Source organism: Capra hircus, chromosome 11 (assembly GCF_001704415.2).
Source record: "Capra hircus breed San Clemente chromosome 11, ASM170441v1, whole genome shotgun sequence".
In the NCBI taxonomy this organism is placed as follows: domain Eukaryota; kingdom Metazoa; phylum Chordata; class Mammalia; order Artiodactyla; family Bovidae; genus Capra; species Capra hircus.
This window is the reverse complement of record NC_030818.1, coordinates 95,468,714-95,486,116: the sequence shown is the minus strand read 5'-3', so window position 1 is coordinate 95,486,116 and position 17,403 is coordinate 95,468,714. Positions and strand designations below refer to the sequence as shown.

Here is a 17,403-nt window from a genome sequence, read left to right as displayed (position 1 = left end):
ACCTTGTTCTAATGTTTTAGACCACTTTTTTTTTTTTGTGCTTTTAGCCTTCATGGAGAAGTCCTTTCCCCTAAAACCGTTTCCACTAAACACCTGAAATTATGTAGTTGTGAAATAAAATACTGAGCTCTAATTCTGTTTTCTCCCTTAATATGATGTATTACTGAGGTTTATTAAATCTGTCAGTTTTGAAAATGCAAAAGAACTTGTAGGCAAATGCTTAGTTGAAAATTTGCCTGGAGACTTTACATGGTATCTTTATAGAAGCACTCAAAGGTTGTCAGTTTTCCTGAATTTAATGTTGTCTAAAGCTTTTATATAAAATACAGTCTTCCTAGCAGTAACTACTTGATAAGAGTCTTAAAGATTCTAGCAGCAATTTTAATTTAAAAATAACTTATTAGCTCTTTGTAATGCAACCTCTCACAAGAGATCCATGGAGACGTAAAAAAGGTAAAAACTTGGGATGAATTTAGAAACTATCAATAGTATCTATAGTTAACCTGTAATCTGAAATGAGTTTCTCCTTATCCTAAGGATAATGGAAATAAATTTAAAACTGAAGTTACTAGCTCATTCTTGTAATGTAGTATCTGAAAAGTTTGGGTAGAAAACCTTTTGCTTTTTTCCTCATTGTCTTAACATCTTGTATAGAAATGCAAATCTTCTTTTACTCATTCCACTTACAGAAATTTGCCTATTATTCAAATCATATAACTCTTCAAGTTTATTAGTAGAATAATGTTTATTGCAGCATTTTTATGACAGGGAAAAGCTGGAAGCAGTGTAAATGTCCATCAGGAAGAGATTGGTTGAATAAATTGATTCATTATATACTATATTATACACAGTAAATATTGATATAATTCTATATGCATTAAAGAAACGTGATATATTAAATTAAGGCATGTTACAGAATATTTAGTGTGATTCCACTTATGTAAAATAATAGAAAGACTGACATATTTACATGCATATAGAAAATGCATTTTTAATTGTGGTTATTTCTGGGGACTAGAAGGAAAAAGCAGTAAGCTGTTTTTTTATTTCTTGTTTTATACACTGTATAGAATTTTTGTTTTCTAAGAGATTTATTTTCAAAATTGAAGAAAAAGAAAATGATAAAGTCTCTTACAGATTGTTTATAAAAGCCATTCCCTTCCCCTTGTCTATGCCCATGAGTTATCCCCTCTCACACTGACACTGGGTTGGGCCATGAATTTGCTTTGGCTGATGGGACAGTACAAATATGATGCAGAGACTTGAAAGGAAAATTGCGCAACAGAGCCACCCTCTGTTTTGCTACTCTTGGGATCCTTGCAACCACCCTCATGTAAACAGAGGTAGCCTGTTTTATAATGAGAAACACGTGACCTGGGACCCTAGCCACCAGCCAGGCTATACATTCAAGGGAGACCATCCACTACTAGCTGTCCACAGTTGCATGAGTGAGATAAGTGTACCATGCTCTAATCAGTGAATGATTATTATTCCTTTATGATACAAAATGCTCTCAAGATTTCGTTGGCTCTATTTGTTTGATTTAGGTTAGCCTCCGTGTACCAATAGCTAAACCCACAATATTTTGAGACACTTGCCTCGCTCTCTTGTAGACTCTGTTACAAATACCTTGAGTTTATCAGGCTTCTACAAGACAGCCAAATCCTTTGATTCTTTCCCCACATCTATTTTGTCCCTTTGAAAGAATGTACTTGGGGCCACTTTCGTAAATGTTTTCACAAGCTTTCATGCAGAGGTTTTCCCCGAGGGATGAGACTGTCTTACGTGGCATTTATAGCTATCATTTCTCAGTTGGGTCTTTTACACTTAACACATTAAAAATTGTGTTTTTCAGTATTGAAAGTTCTGGAATTTGTGGATTTCCTCTTTTCCTTTTCAGCCTACTTGCAGCTAGTTCTTTAGTGAGTTTATCTTTCTGGTATTTTGTGAAGTGTGTCTAATAGCATACTGTTCCCTGGTTTATTTGTATAAATCCACAAGTTCATTAGTCACATTATCTACTTTCCAAGTTATTGCAGGCAAATGCATTTTGCCTCTGTTTTATATGTTAGCCTTCAGTAACAGTTTCTTGCAGTTCAATCGCAGTGCCGGTGTCCCATACATATTTCTTAGCCAGTCCTGGTTCTGGTTTCTTTTTTAGCAGCTTTTCCTAAATAAGGCTACTATAGTAACTCCAAAATTTTAGTACCTTACTAGGGATTTATTTCTGACTCTCATGTTATAGCTACAAGTTGCCTGCAGTTCTGAGGCCCCATTAAATGTGTTTGACTGTGTGTTCCAGGCTGAGGAACAGCCTTATCTTGGTCTTAGTTCAGAGAGAAAAGTAAAAATGCTGAACCATGTAATACCTCTTATATCTTCTTCTCAGACATGTTGTAGATAACTTACATTTCATTGGCCAAAGCAAGTTATATAACCAAGCCCAAGGACAAGGATATATAGTTTCATTTTTGGGAGGGGCGGGAACAGTTGAGAACAGCAATACCACCTGCATATCCACTTCTAGATTTAGTCCCTAAAGCAGTGTTTTTCCAAGTGCTGAGTTCTTAGCTGAAGACAGACTTGGAAGTTAACAGTATATAAGATCACCCAAGGTCAGGGGAGATAGAGCTGGAAACCCCATGGGAGAAGATCTACAGAGGAGATGAAGAATGAACTGTCAGAACCAGGAAAGAGAAACAGGAAAGAATGTGTCCTGGACCCCCGCAATACAACTGTTTTTGCTCTAAAAATTGTAACTTTTAAAAATAAATAAGCCTGAATGCAAAATGCTTTAAATCTGTCCAGTTTATATCATCACAAGACTTAATTTCCAAGGAGTATACAGGTTTTAAAATTAATAGATGTTTACTTGTCATTACAGAGATTTGCCACAATATGGACAGAAGCAGTGGCAGTCCTATTTTGGAAGAACTTTTGATGTATACACCAAACTCTGGAAATTCCAGCAGCAGCATCGGTAAAGGATTTTTAAAGTTTTATGTTAGTCACAGTTTTGACCTTTACTACCTCAGTGCTTTTTATCTGTTTGTGTATCTCATTTCATCTTTGTTACCAAAAGAAAATAAATCGATTTTTCCCCCTATTTATTTTTTTCAAGTGTAATAGTATCTGATTTTTAAAGACAATATCATATTTGAAATGATTCAGATTAAGTAGGTAGGCAGATTCGTGATTTCATTCTGAAATAGGTATTGTTTATTGGCCAAAGCTATTGGGGGAGGGGGTTGCTTCTAATTTCCGTGAACGTAGCTCAGAGAAGTTTATTTTTATATTTCAGCATACTCTAAATAGATACTTTATAAATGGTTTTTGAATTTGAGTGCTTATGTTAAAATCTCATGAAAAATTCATGAATTTCAATTTATGTACTCAGAATTTCATGATGAATTGGGTGATACTTTATCCTGTGAAATTAACAGATTTGGTTATTTTTGAAATTTATAGTCTCTCATTTCTATTTTCTTATCTCCTATGTAAAACAGACAAGTCTTGGATAATCGATATGGCTTGAAGCGGTGGCAAATAGGGGAAATTGCTTCCAAGATTGGGCAGCTATACTACCATTATTAGTAAGTGAACTGCAAATGGGAAAAATAAAGCGTTCTCCTGATTTAAACACAGCATGCAGAAGTATGCATCAGTACATATCCGGTAGGAGGGAAAGCGGATGGGTTACACTTGAAATTCTAATAGTTCAGATTATCTTGATTAAGACAGCATTTTAAAGTGACCTTCCATAATCAAAGTGACATTATTTGCTTCAAAGGCTTACCTTCCAAACGGTTCATTCGGTCAGATTCATTTGTAAACTTAGAGTATGACCCTTGGTTTTAGATAAGAAAAATACTAAATGAATTTATGGTTCTTAATGGCTTCACTTGAATCTTGATCCCTTACGGAGACATAACATAACTGGTATGTTTGTTTGAATGAGTGGTTTTCAGGAGGTTACTTTAAAACCAGTCCTTGTATGCTGTGTCTAAAAGGGTACGTGAAGTCAATAAAGATACTTTTGACTACATCTGTATAGTCCCACCCATGAGTCAATGAAAGAAGAGAGCTCCATTTAGGATCCAGACATCACATTATCATTAAGTTGTATCAGGCATTTCATAAAAAGGCTTGGACCATTTGTAGTTTAGTTGGCCAGAAAATTCCTTCCTCTTCCTGTCTTTTGGCATGCCACTTAGATTCCCACCATTAAAATCACTTTTCCTGGTAGAATATTTTCTTAAGAAATCCCTTGTAAAACTAGCAATGTTATTGTGTGTAACTATGTGCTGTGCTTAGTTGCTCAGTCATGTCTGACTCTTTGCACCCCCATGGACTATATAGCCCGCCAGGGTCCTCTGTCCATGGGGATTCTCCAGGCAAGAATACTCAAGTGGGTTGCCATGCCCTCCTCTAGGGGATCTCCCCAACCCAGGGATCGAACCCAGGTCTCCCACATTACAGGTGGATTCTTTACCATCTGAGCACCAGGGAATCCCAAGAATACTGGATTGGGTAGCCTAATGCCTTGTCCAGCGGATCTTCCCAGGAATTGAACCGAGGTCTCCTGCATTGAAGGTGGATTCTTTACCAGCTGAGCTACCAACTATACTTCAATTTAAAAAAAAAAAAAACCAGAAATGTTGAATAGAAAATCCAACTTATCAACATGCTGTGAAGATTAATATGTATCAGGGTCTATTTCTCAGTCCACTGGTCCCAGGCCTTTAACCCCAGGAAAGATTTAAGTGAGTAGAATGCTGTTTGGAGAGGCCCTTTGAAGAATGAGAATAATGTCTACTTTGGGTTGCTATCAAAAAAGGCTTGGGAGCAGAGGGGAGGTTTTTTTTTTAATTATAATTATTATTGTTTTCATACATCTTAAGGGTGATATGATTATTGCTTTGGTGATTCAAATCTAGTGCAGTCGTTCACATCCCTTCCAGTAGAGGAAGAGAGGAGTAACAAAACAAGTATTTATCGTGATGAAGAGTCTGAGACACTGTCATACTTAAGATTTTCTTTCTCTCTCATAGCCTACGCACATCTGAGACCAGCTATCTGAATGAGGCTTTCTCCTTCTATTCTGCAATCAGACAGAGATCTTACTATTCTCAAGTCAATAAAGAGGACAGGTATGCACCTACTGTTTTTAGAAAGAGGAAGATAAAGCACTGAAACTTTTTAGTGTGTGGAAATTAGGCAGAAAGGCACACATTTATTTGTAACTTTTATTCATTTAATGGGCTTTATTGAGTGCCTGCTATATTTGAGGCCTTCTTAAGCATATGGAAGTGTGTTACCTAAAAGCAGTAAATATCATGGATGTTGTGACAGATGTCACAATACCAGGGTAGGGTCAAAGCCCAAAGAAGGGTGAGTTATTTCTTTATGAGAGATTGGGGCACATGAAGTTTCATAGAAAAGAAACAGCTCCAAAATGAGGCTTAGCTGATACCTTTGTTCTGCAGCCTATATCATCTTAGTTTGTATACATTCAAAACCTGTTGGAAACTGCCATTTGTCTTTTATAAATACAGTACCATTTTGTAGTCATGTAGCTTCAATGGCACCCCACTCTAGTACTCTTGCCTGGAAAATCCCATGGACAGAGCAGCCTGGAAGGCTGCAGTCCATGGGATTGCTGAGGGTCGGACACGACTGAGCGACTTCACTTTCACTTTTCACTTTCATGCATTGGAGAAGGAAATGGCAACCCACTCCAGTGTTCTTGCCTGGAGAATCCCAGGGATGGGGGAGCCTGGTGGGCTGCCGTCTATGGGGTTGCACAGAGTCGGACACGACTGAAGCAACTTAGCAGCAGCAGCTTTACTGTTATGGAAAAAAATCATGTTAAAGTTATTCATCCCCACTTGCTATGTGTCTGGCTTGGGTGGGAGAAGAAAATGAAAAGAAGCTGGACAAGTATCTCTTTTCTTTTTAGATGATTACCTTTTCATGGGAGTCTCAGACACATTTAGGGTACAGGTAGATTCAGATGACAATAGAGTTGTTGAAATCAGAAATCTGCTGGGGAATCTTTGTTGCTATGATTCAAGAATTGTTGAAAGATCTGAATGTTCTCCCTACTCCCAGTAACAGAACTCACTGTCATTATCTAAGTGAAAAGATTATATTCTGTTAGAAAAAGAATGATGTAGTTTTGACATTTTTCTAGAGAATACTTTGTGGTTGGCTGTCATAAGCTTTCCAGCTAAACAGCAACATTCTTGGGAAAGCCCCACTCTGGTAAATCCCCTTCATTCCCTTGCAAATCTTGTTCAGACTTGTCTGGAGAAATTTTCTTGAAACAAAGTTATGTAGACGCTGAATTCTGCGTTTTCCCCCAAGGTCTCTTTGGCTTTGCCTTACTTCATGAAGTTGCATCAGTTACTTTCCTTTCAGAATTTCTTATGGCTTGCTTCACGTATTTTCACTACAGATATATTTCTTCCAACTCCCTTTTTTTTTGCATTACTGTTGTATAATTTCTCTGAATTCTGGGTGAGGTAAATTATTTCTCAAAAATCCAGAAGGGGTATGTAACACTTTATTGAGTGAAAAATACATATAAGCAAAGAACTATTTTAAGCAATAGTAAAATACCTTGTATAATTCACTTTTATGCATTTTCTAATTTGACACAAGGGAAATTGGTCTTAGGTCCCTTGGCTTAAAACCCAATAGTTTGACTTAATAAAATCACTTTCTGTCCTAAGAGCAAACTAGCCCATGTGACTTGTTTCTCTGTGCTGCCTCCTAGAGGGGGGCAGATGTACAGAGCTAGAATCACTTGGAACCAGGACGATGAAATCTCTTAGGCTTAGTATCAAACTAACTTAGAATCAAAGGACACTTCAGTATATAAAATCTTGGTTTTGTTCCCTGTACCTTAGGAAGGAGTTTGTTCAGTTGGTAAAATTGGTTGTTTCCTAGTTCACACAGGGCTAGGGGGCCATCAAGGTAGCAGTTGGTGACAGCTGCTAAAACCAACAGTTGGTAGATTAAAACAAAGTAAGAAAGTATTCCACAATTTCACAGTTGCTTTAAGAGGCATCTCTCCTCCAGAAGTCAAGTTCTGCCTGCATTGTCTCAGTACCGAAGGAATATGTCAAAGCCAGGAGGAGTGGTATGTTCCAACGATCACCAAAGTGACTGCTTGTCACCAAATACAAACAGCTTTCAGAATATCTCTGTTCCATGGCCTGTCCTGTTGAGTGGAGGAGACATTTGCACATAATCACTTGTCCGAGCTGTAAGCCCCAGTGTTTGTGAAGGACGAAGGCTGAACCTGGTTAGAGTTAAGATACGGAGAAGGTGAAGTTTCTGAGCGCACAGAGGCTGGAGGAAGACGTTGCAGTCAGCCACCTCGAAAAACAATTTCTCAGGCAGATGTGTCAAGAGTCAGCATCTTACAGTTAGTGGTCCTAGCAGGTTGGACAAAGCTGCAATTCTGGCATGCCAGAAGGACTTTGTCAGAGAGAATCTTGATGGCCCCTCTGGTGGTGACAGTACTGGAGTTTTGTTTGACAGTGGAAAATGTAGATCTGAGCTTGAAAACCTGGCCGCATCCCAGTCTCGATGCCTATGAGGAGGACTTGATGTGGACCCTTCCCAGTGAGATTCACAGAGGACTTCTTCCTCTGCAGCAGGCAGAAGGCTGGGGGCCATCATTCAGGTTTTCAGGCTTGATAGGATTGCTTCTCAAGTGTATTGAGTGGATGACCTCGTATTTTCCTGCCTACTGTCTTCTCGTCTTCCTCTTTATAGTCTTAATATAAACATTACTCTCTCTGGGAAGCATTCTCTCACCAAGATCCAGTCCTGTGGGCTCAAATAGCATGTTTTGTTTCTCCTGTTGATAAAATCTTGACTTTCTCTGCCCTCTGAAGCCGAATTTAAAAAATATGGAGACAGAGTTGAGGAAATAGAAAGGTGGCTTAAAGTCCTCAGCCAGCCTAGGGGAGAACACATAGGCTTCTGCCTCCAGAACTGTGTTGTCCCCCCGCCCCATGAAGAATCTGGGGCAGAAAAGCAAATTTAATTACAGGATGCTGATTCAGTTCAGTTCAGTTCAGTCGCTCAGTTGTGTCCGACTCTTTGCGAATCCCATGAATCACAGCACGCCAGGCCTCCCTGTTCATCACCATCACCCGGAGTTCACTCAGACTCAGGTCCATCGAGTCAGTGATGCCATCCAGCCATCTCATCCTCGGTCGTCCCCTTCTCCTCCTGCCCCAAATCCCTCCCAGCATCAGAGTCTTTTCCAGTGAGTCAACTCTTCGCGTGAGGTGGCCAAAGTACTGGAGCTTCAGCTTTAGCATCATTCCTTCCAAAGAAATCCCAGGGTTGATCTCTTTCAGAATGGACTGGTTGGATCTCCTTGCAGCCCAAGGGACCCTCAAGAGTCTTCTCCAACACCACAGTTCAAAAGCATCAATTCTTCGACGCTCAGCGTTCTCCACAGTCCAACTCTCACATCCATACATGATCACAGAAAAAACCATAGCCTTGACTAGACGGACCTTAGTCGGCAAAGTAATGTCTCTGCTTTTCAATATGCTGCTGTCTAGGTTGGTCATAACTTTTCTTCCAAGGAGTAAGCGTCTTAATTTCATGGCTGCAGTCACCATCTGCAGTGATTTTGGAGCCCCAATAAATAGTCTGACACTGTTTCCACTGTTTCCCCATCTATTTGCCACGAAGTGATGGGACCGGATGCCATGATCTTCGTTTTCTGAATGTTGAGTTTTAAGCCAACTTTTTCACCCCCCTCTTTCACTTTCATCAAGAGGCTTTTTAGTTCCTCTTCACTTTCTGCCCTAAGGGTGGTGTCATCTGCATATCTGAGGTGATTGATATTTCTCCCGGCAATCTTGATTCCAGCTTGTGTGTCTTCCAGTCCAGCGTTTCTCATGATGTGCTCTGCATTGAAGTTAAATAAGCAGGTTGACAATATACAGCCTTGACGTACTCCTTTTCCTATTTGGAACCAGTCTATTGTTCCATGTCCAGTTCTAACTGTTGCTTCCTGACCTGCATACAGATTTCTCAAGAAGCAGGTTAGGTGGTTTGGTATTCCCATCTCTTTCAGAATTTTCCACAGTTTATTGTGACCCACACAGTCAAAGGCTTTGGCGTAGTCAATAAAGCAGAAATAGATGTTTTTCTGGAACTCTCTTGCTTTTTCCATGATCCAGCGGATGTTGGCAATTTGATCTCTGGTTCCTCTGCCTTTTCTAAAACCAGCTTGAACATCAGGCAGTTCACGGTTCACGTATTGCTAAAGTCTGGCTTGGAGAATTTTGAGCATTACTTTACTAGCGTGTGAGATGAGTGCAATTGTGTGGTAGTTTGAGCATTCTTTGGCATTGCCTTTCTTTGGGATTGGAATGAAAACTGACCTTTTCCAGTCCTGTGGCGACTGCTGAGTTTTCCAAACTTGCTGAATTAGCAATGGTTAAAATAAAAACTAGGTGTGACCAGGCCTGCTCCCTCTTCTCTTTCTTCTTTGTTCTCAGGAAAGAAAAGAAAAACACATTCCTCTTCTTTTCCTTTTAACTGCAACACTATCATTGTAATATTTATTCCACTGTTTTAAGTATTTATCTGTCTCCTCTATACTTTACATACGTTTCTGTCTATAAGATCTGTGAGGAACGGACTATGTCTAAGTTTCTTTTTCTAATGATTTTAATCTACTATTTAGCATAGTACCTGGTGCATCTAAGTTTCAGTAGATAGTTGTTGAAAAATTAATGTATGAATGAACAATGTGATGAATCATTGAGTAAAAAATGTATTAAAAAACTATAGATTATGTGAAACAGTGTTTATAACTGTGCAAAATAGGATCAAGAGTTTAAAAACTATCAGAAAGTTAGAAAAATCAAGTCACATAATTTTGTTTTTAATCTAATGAATAATTTTCCATTTATCTACCATAGACCTGAGTTGGTAGTTAAGAAGCTACGATACTATGCAAGATTTATAGTAGTTTGTCTTCTTCTCAACAAAATGGATGTTGTGAAGGATCTGGTAAAGGTAAATGTATTTTAATTAAAATCCTGATTTCTGATGATTTGTTGGTAATTTTGTTTTTTAAAATAGATAAGGTTAAAATAATTTTGATAATTAAATCATTACAACTTTCAGAGCATGGTAACTTCTGCCAAGGGTAATGATAAAAAATTTTTGCAGCTCTCTTCATGTTTCAAACATACTTACCAGAGATAATTGTATTAATTTCTTGCTTTTGTCCCCTCAGCTCATTTTACATTTCATCACTCATTAATGAGTGGTTGGCAAATGCAAACAAAAGTTAAAATATTTAGTTTAAGATAAAATAATTGAAAAATTAGGTCAAGAACAAGTACAGAATGTTTTATAAAGGTGATGTATGAATGAGTTTCGGTTATTCCCTCTTTTAGTATGTCTTCTGCATTCTGTCCTTCATTAATTCAGATAATCAGAGTTAACTGCATTCTAGATTCACTTAATATCTGTAAATATTCCTTGCTAAGTTCTGGTCACACTCTATTCAGTTAGTGATTTCAATGGCATACTTCTTGATTTTTTTGGTGTTTAAGTGTAACATGCTAGTTTTTTTTTTAACTGAAGTGCAGTTGATTTACAGTATTGTCTTATTTTCAGGTGTAAAGCAGAGGGATTCAGTATAACATGCTAGTGTTTTGTTTTTTTTTTAATGAAGTATAGTTAATTTACCGTATTGTGTTAGCTTCAGGTATCTAGCAAAGTGATTCAGTATAACATGCTAGTTTTGACAAACTTTCTTTCTCTATTCCCAGTTACTAATAGGACTGTTTCCAAAAGAAACAGTATAATATCAACCCGAAAGAATTTATGTTCATTTTTTAATGTTAAAAATTGGGGGGGTTACCTTTAAGAGTTTCCTTTTAATAAAGCCAGTGCTGATTAGTACTGAGCAGTGTGCGTCACTAGGTCTCTATGAAGATCTTACTGATGTGTATCATTTTGGAATTTTTGATTTTGAAGCAAGTTCGTGTAATTTTCACTCTTTGTTTTGGTTGTAATTGGTACTGTATATTGATAATAATCAAACTTCTTAACTATAACAGTTTCCATCAGGATTATAGTACAATATAGGTATCTATTTTATGTGTTTTTTCCTATAACCATTTTTCCTTTGTGATACTGTGAAATCAGGAACTGTCAGATGAAATTGAAGATTATACTCACCGCTTTAATACTGAAGATCAAGTGGAATGGAACCTGGTACTTCAAGAAGTAGCAGCTTTCATTGAGGTCAGTTCTTGACAAGAAAGGTTGTCAGAATTATATAAGTAAATGCATATGTGGTGTACATATTTATTATGTGGATATGTAAAAAAGAAGGAATAGTTTATTACAGTGATGTTTTGTCTTGGCAGTAAACCACTTACAGTATTGCTTGTTCTCCAGGCGGACCCTGTAATGGTATTAAATGATGATAATACCATTGTTATCACATCTAATCGCCTTGCTGAAACGGGAGCCCCATTGCTGGAACAAGGCATGATTGTGGGACAGTTGTCTCTGGCTGATGCACTCATTATTGGTAATTGTAATAACCAGGTAAAGAATTGTGAAGGAATTATGCTTAAAAGTCACCTTAAAAAATAGCGCTTTTGATTGTTACAGAATTATGATTTCCTTGTAAATATCCTAACATCCATTCAGTCCCTGGTTGGAGATCTTAATCCCACAAGACCGCCCAAACCCCACCAAAATTAAAACCTTGCCTACATGAAGTTCTGTAGAAGTACTATTTAATATGAAAAAGGATACAATTTTTTTTGTTTGTTTATTTTTGTTTTTTTTTTGCCATGCCATGTGGCTTGTGAGAATCTTAGTTCTCCAACTAGTGATTGAAATCAGGGCCTCGGCTGTGAGAGTGCTGAGTCCTAAACACTGGACTGCCAGTGGATTCCCAGGATACAGACTTAAACATTATGTAGTGCTAAAATGTAATAAAGTGATTTTAAAATGGGCCATGGTCATACTTCAGCCTCGTTGTTTTGCCAACAGCCAGCATGTTTTATGGGATATAATACAGGTCTCTTGTGTTTACATGACTGCTTTTTAAAAGAAAAAAAAAATCTGCCTGTGGAGGGACTTCCCTGGTGGTCCAAGTGGTTAAGATCTGCATTTCCACTTCAATACCTGGTTGGGAAAGATCCCTCATGCAGTGTGGTGTGCAAAAACAAAACAAAACAAAACAAACTGGAAATTGATGGATTAATAGATAGGGCAAGATGTTACAAAGCAAATATAAAGAAATGTTAACATTATAGAATCTGGCTATTGAGCGTTTGGGTGTCACTGTTTTCAACTTTCTGCCTTTTAAATTTTTTCATAATAAAATGCTGGAGAATAAAATATCCAGTGTCATCAGGTACATATAAAAGTCAAAAATAACAATGTGATTAAACACTTTAAGGTCTGTGTACTACATTAACGGTCAGACTTGTTTTCCTTGCAGGTTAAGTTCAGTGAACTAACTGTTGACATGTTCCGGATGTTACAAGCCCTGGAAAGGGAGCCAATGAATTTAGCTTCCCAGATGAATAAACCAGGAATGCAGGTGATTTTTCTCCCTACATTTGCAGTTTGCTGCTTCTGCTCCTCATGGAATGCTGTTATTCACCAAATGCCACAAGTGTGAATAAAGAACTCTGATGAGACACAGGAGAGAAAGATCAGCATAATGACAGTTTTTAAAAAGATATTTGATAAAGAAGAGGGTAAAAATAGACATTGATAATCTACGCGTCAAGTACGTTTTGTAGTCATTCCTCTGTATCCACGAGGCATTGGTTCTAGGAACCCTCTGGATACCAAAACTTTCAGATGTTCAAGTCCCTCCTGTAAAGTTTTTGCATAATGTTTACATATAACCTATACACATCCTCTCATATACATTGAATCATCTCTAAATTACTTGTAACATCTAACAGAATGTAAATTATATGTAAATAGCTATAAATACAATGTAAATGTTATGTATGTAGTTGCTGGTGCACAGCAAATTCCAGTTTTGATTTTTGGAACTTCCTGGAAAATATTTTTCAAATATTTTTGATCTGTGGTGGGGTGAATCCGTGGATGCGGAACCTACGGATGCAGAAGACCAACTGTGTTTGCATTGTTTTCTGTGTGTAAATATAGGAATCAGCTGACAAGCCTACCAGGCGAGAAAACCCCCACAAGTATCTGCTCTACAAACCAACCTTCAGCCAACTATACACTTTCTTAGCAGCATCTTTTAAGGTATATATCATCCAGTACTTCTTACTATGTAAGGGAAAGATATGGCTTAAATGGAATCTGAGAGTCACTCTTCTCTCGAATATTTGAGTCAAGAATTTAGGAGAAATATGAAAATGAAAACTACCTTTAGAATATCCTAATCATAGCTATTTTTGGAGTAGAAATTGCATATGACATTAGGAATGATCCCTACCATTAATTAATGAGAATATTGATTAATTATCATTCTACTTCATCTGGATTTTTCTAACTCAGCTGCTTTAGGCCTAACAGTCAATGCAGAACTGAAAAGCAGGAGCAGACTGTATAGGTGTGTTCCAAATTCAGGCTACTCTGGGAAACATTTTGGTCATCTGAAAGAACCACGGAATAGGGGATTCCACTCAGTTTATGTATAGAAAGGCACAGACAGAAGCTTGTCTTTTAGACCTGTAGTTGGGATCTTTATGTCTCCGGTTTAAGTTTTCAGAGAACATTCTTTAAATGATGTTTTTGAAACAGAGAATACCTTTAAAACTTTGGGCCGTAGTTATAGATTAATAATGAATCTCTGCTGTGTAGACAATTGCAAGTTGGAAGTAACAGGAATGATTTTTCTCTTGAAGAAGACCATAGTATGTTAAATTAGGTCCTCGTTTTCCCCACAACTTGATTATGTGTTTATTTTTGGCTGTGCTGTGTCTTTGTTGTTGCACGGACTTTTCTCTACTTGCAGTGAGCAGGGGCTACTGTCTAGTTGTGGTGTTTGGGCTTCTCATTGCTGTGACCTTTCTTCTTGCAGAGCACAGGCTCTAGAGGGCACGGGCCCAGTAGTTGTGGTTAGAGGGACAAGTGGCGTTCAGCCACCCGAGATTGAGCAACAGGTCTGTGATGCCCTTAGATGTCCGGGGCTGCACACGCACTACACTGACTGGTCAGCATGTGCCTACCCTGTGCTGGCAGGCGTGGGTAACCCGTTGAACCCCATTAGTGATGGGGATCAGGGATTGCAGTTATTCCCCATGAACGAGGAATTCCCAGTAAGTACGGGTCATAAGCTTGCGTTAAGTCCCTGCCCTTTGTACACACCGCCCGTCGCTACTACCGATTGAATGGTTTAGTAAGCCCCTGGGCTTAGTTGCACGTGGAATCTTCCGAAACCAGGGATCGAACCTGTGTCTCTTGCATTGACAGGTGGATTCTTGATCTGTAAGCCTCCAGGGAAGCCCTCCTCACAACTGTAAAATGTCACGAACTTTCAATGAAACTGTTGTTTTCTGTTTGTCGTTTTGTATGTGTGATTTTCTTCCATTTCAGGAGCTGCCTGCCAATAGCGTGCTTCTGATTTACCTGTCAGCCACTGGCGTTTTCCCCACAGGTCGTTCTGATAGTGAAGGTACAATAAAGGAATGCTCCCTGTTGTGAGCAGGGCTTGAATTCTCTTTATTTTCTACAAGGCGATGGCCCATAGCCCACGAACCGTCTCACGCTTTCTAGAGAGGCTCCTAAATTTGAAACTTGGTCTATTTGCTGAATTGGCAGTCTTGTAGATACCTATTTTATTTGCTGAAGTCTTATTCATGGAAGTTAAAAAAATCATCAGTAAATTCACATGCTGCATACATATGTTACTAACAAATTTGCTAAAAGCAAACATATATATATTATACAGGGACTAACCAATTACTGCTTCACATCACTGAATTTTTCTGAGCCTTTTGTGCGTTAGAGAATCTGGTCAGAGGCTTCACTGTGGCTGACAGTCTTGTAGAAATCAGTGTACTTTTGTACCTGTGAAAGTTCAAGTCCTTGACATGATTTTGTTTTGTGTCCTTTCTTTGGTCTTACCAATTCAATCTGTAGAAATTTGGGATGCTATTTCAGAATAAAACCATGAAATGGTCCAGAACATATGAGTTTAGAATATATGAAATTGGTCAAAATTGATAAGTAAATTGGAAGTAAACAAGGCAGTTAAATCTTTATCTGGACAGAAATTTTTTTCTTAACATCCTTAGCATTTTCCTCCTCATTTGTTTGTTGAAATTTGCATTCCTTTATACAATGCATGTCCCTGCCATCTTCCTTGCATGACCTACAGATCCTCTTAAAGTGTTAAAATGAAAACAAAACAAAATAAATATCAATCTTTTCACTACAGTAGTTTTTTTAAGGGATAAAGCATAACATGAATATTAAAAGTGTTGCAAAATCATGAACTAATTTTTTGGTAATAAAGTTAGTGATTTTATTTGTAAATAATTATTTCCATGTCTTATAACATGGTATTATATCAAATATTCTGCACCCCCACCTAACATGTTGATATCTCGTTTTACTTTTTTCAAAAAGTACTTTTTTTACTAACTGAGAGGGCCTTTGAGAGAGATTATTTCTCACATCTCATAGTTGCTGTTCCATTTATACAAGAGTTTAACTAACTGATAGCACCAGTGGGAAAAGGCCAATTCCCGAACTGGAATTACAGTGGTTGATAAAATAGTAATGATAATGGATTTTTCCCCTACACTGATATTTGATAGTTCTTTTCTTACATGAAGTTTTTGTCAATGAGAATTTTCAAGTCTTATTTCAAGTCACTACATTTTTTACAATTAGTGACTCACTTAAAATTAAGAAATCACTGAACCTTGGTCTCCCACATTGCAGGCAGTCTTTACTGTCTGAGCCACCAGGGAAGCCCTAAAATTATATTTTAAAAAATCATTAGGACTTCATTCTGCAACTCTTTTATCTAAGTAATTTTATTTGTTGAACTTGAGATTTTAATTTTGCTTAAAATGAAAAGATCATTTTAAACACCCCAGATCTCCATCCCCCTTTTTTTTTTAACCCAGAATAATGGGACACAGTAGATTTTTGTTTTGTTTCTCATTATTATCTGAAGAACTAATGACAATGATCTTTTAAAATGCTGAAACAGGCAACATGCTGAAATATTTAAATTCTGTGTTAACTGAAGTGTTCAATTTTAAATTAATAAAAAAATTTTAAAATTATCTTCCACTTGTATCAGTGAGAAATTCACCCGGTACCTTTGTATTTGAACATCATATTAGTGTTACTCTTCAACTGAAGTCTAGGATTCTTCCCTTCTGTTTTTATAGGTCCTTATGATTTTGGAGGGGTACTTACTAATAGTAACCGAGATATTATAAATGGAGATGCCATCCACAAACGAAATCAGTCCCACAAGGAAATGCATTGGTATGTATTCTGGTGTCTTTCCTATTATAAAAATTAAAGTTATATCTTATGTTAAGTGAAGTGGGGACTGTTTTCTAGCACTAGAAATGTCCCCTCAGACAACTGTTCATAACACTTATCTGGATTCCAGCAATATTTCAGGCTCTGACTACCTTAGATATTTAGAATTGTTGGCTTATACTTAAAAAATTTTTATTGAGTATCTGTTATATGTCAGGCACCATTATGTCCCTGGAGATCTGTTCATTCAAGTTGGAGGAGGCAATAGATATGTACATAAATAATAACTCAGGACATGATGCATGTTAATATCAACATAAACATTTTAATACAAGGTTCTGTTGGTATAATACAACAAAACTGAAGTTAACTGTATGATTTCAGGTAAATTTCATCCATGAAAGTTTGCTCAACACATTCACTACTTGGGCTGTTTGTAGTTCTAGGATTTCTCTAGCTGAGAGAGAGCAATTTTATTATAGAGGAAACTACCTTGCTTGAAACTGCATTTCTAATAACACTTTACATAAAAACATAGCTCTTCAAATTAAAGAGTGGCTAAGGAAGGGCAGAGAGGGAAATGTTTCAATTATTATACATGTAATAGTGAAAGATTCCCCAAGCCATGTGTTAGTGCTATAGTTGACCTTACTTGTAAGTGATATATATTAGAAAAACCTGTATTTGAGATATCTTGGGGTTTGATGATACTGCTCATTGACACATCATTTTGTATATTTACATTAATATTTATTCACATACATGCATTGTCCACTAACCCTGGGAAAGAGCATGCACACCAATATTGTGATCTTAAGAAGTGATCCTCAAATGCATGTTACTGGACTTTGGGTCCAGTAGTTCTTCTGTGGACCAGTGAATCTGTATCTA

General features: G+C 37.5%; 1 protein-coding gene across 3 annotated transcripts in view; it reads left to right on the top strand.

Moving 5' to 3' along the window:
• Window positions 1-17,403, top strand: part of SCAI (suppressor of cancer cell invasion) — a 108,785-nt gene that overhangs the window by 65,138 nt on the left and 26,244 nt on the right. For 2 of the 3 annotated variants that reach the window (XM_018055761.1, XM_018055763.1), the window contains 10 exons: window positions 2,885-2,980; window positions 3,507-3,593; window positions 5,052-5,150; window positions 9,963-10,059; window positions 11,203-11,301; window positions 11,458-11,610; window positions 12,518-12,619; window positions 13,204-13,305; window positions 14,602-14,680; window positions 16,413-16,512. In XM_018055761.1, coding sequence (XP_017911250.1) covers window positions 2,885-2,980; window positions 3,507-3,593; window positions 5,052-5,150; window positions 9,963-10,059; window positions 11,203-11,301; window positions 11,458-11,610; window positions 12,518-12,619; window positions 13,204-13,305; window positions 14,602-14,680; window positions 16,413-16,512 — 1,014 coding nt within the window. The remainder of the gene's footprint in view (window positions 1-2,884; window positions 2,981-3,506; window positions 3,594-5,051; window positions 5,151-9,962; window positions 10,060-11,202; window positions 11,302-11,457; window positions 11,611-12,517; window positions 12,620-13,203; window positions 13,306-14,601; window positions 14,681-16,412; window positions 16,513-17,403) is intronic. The other variant, XM_018055762.1, reaches the window with a different exon arrangement.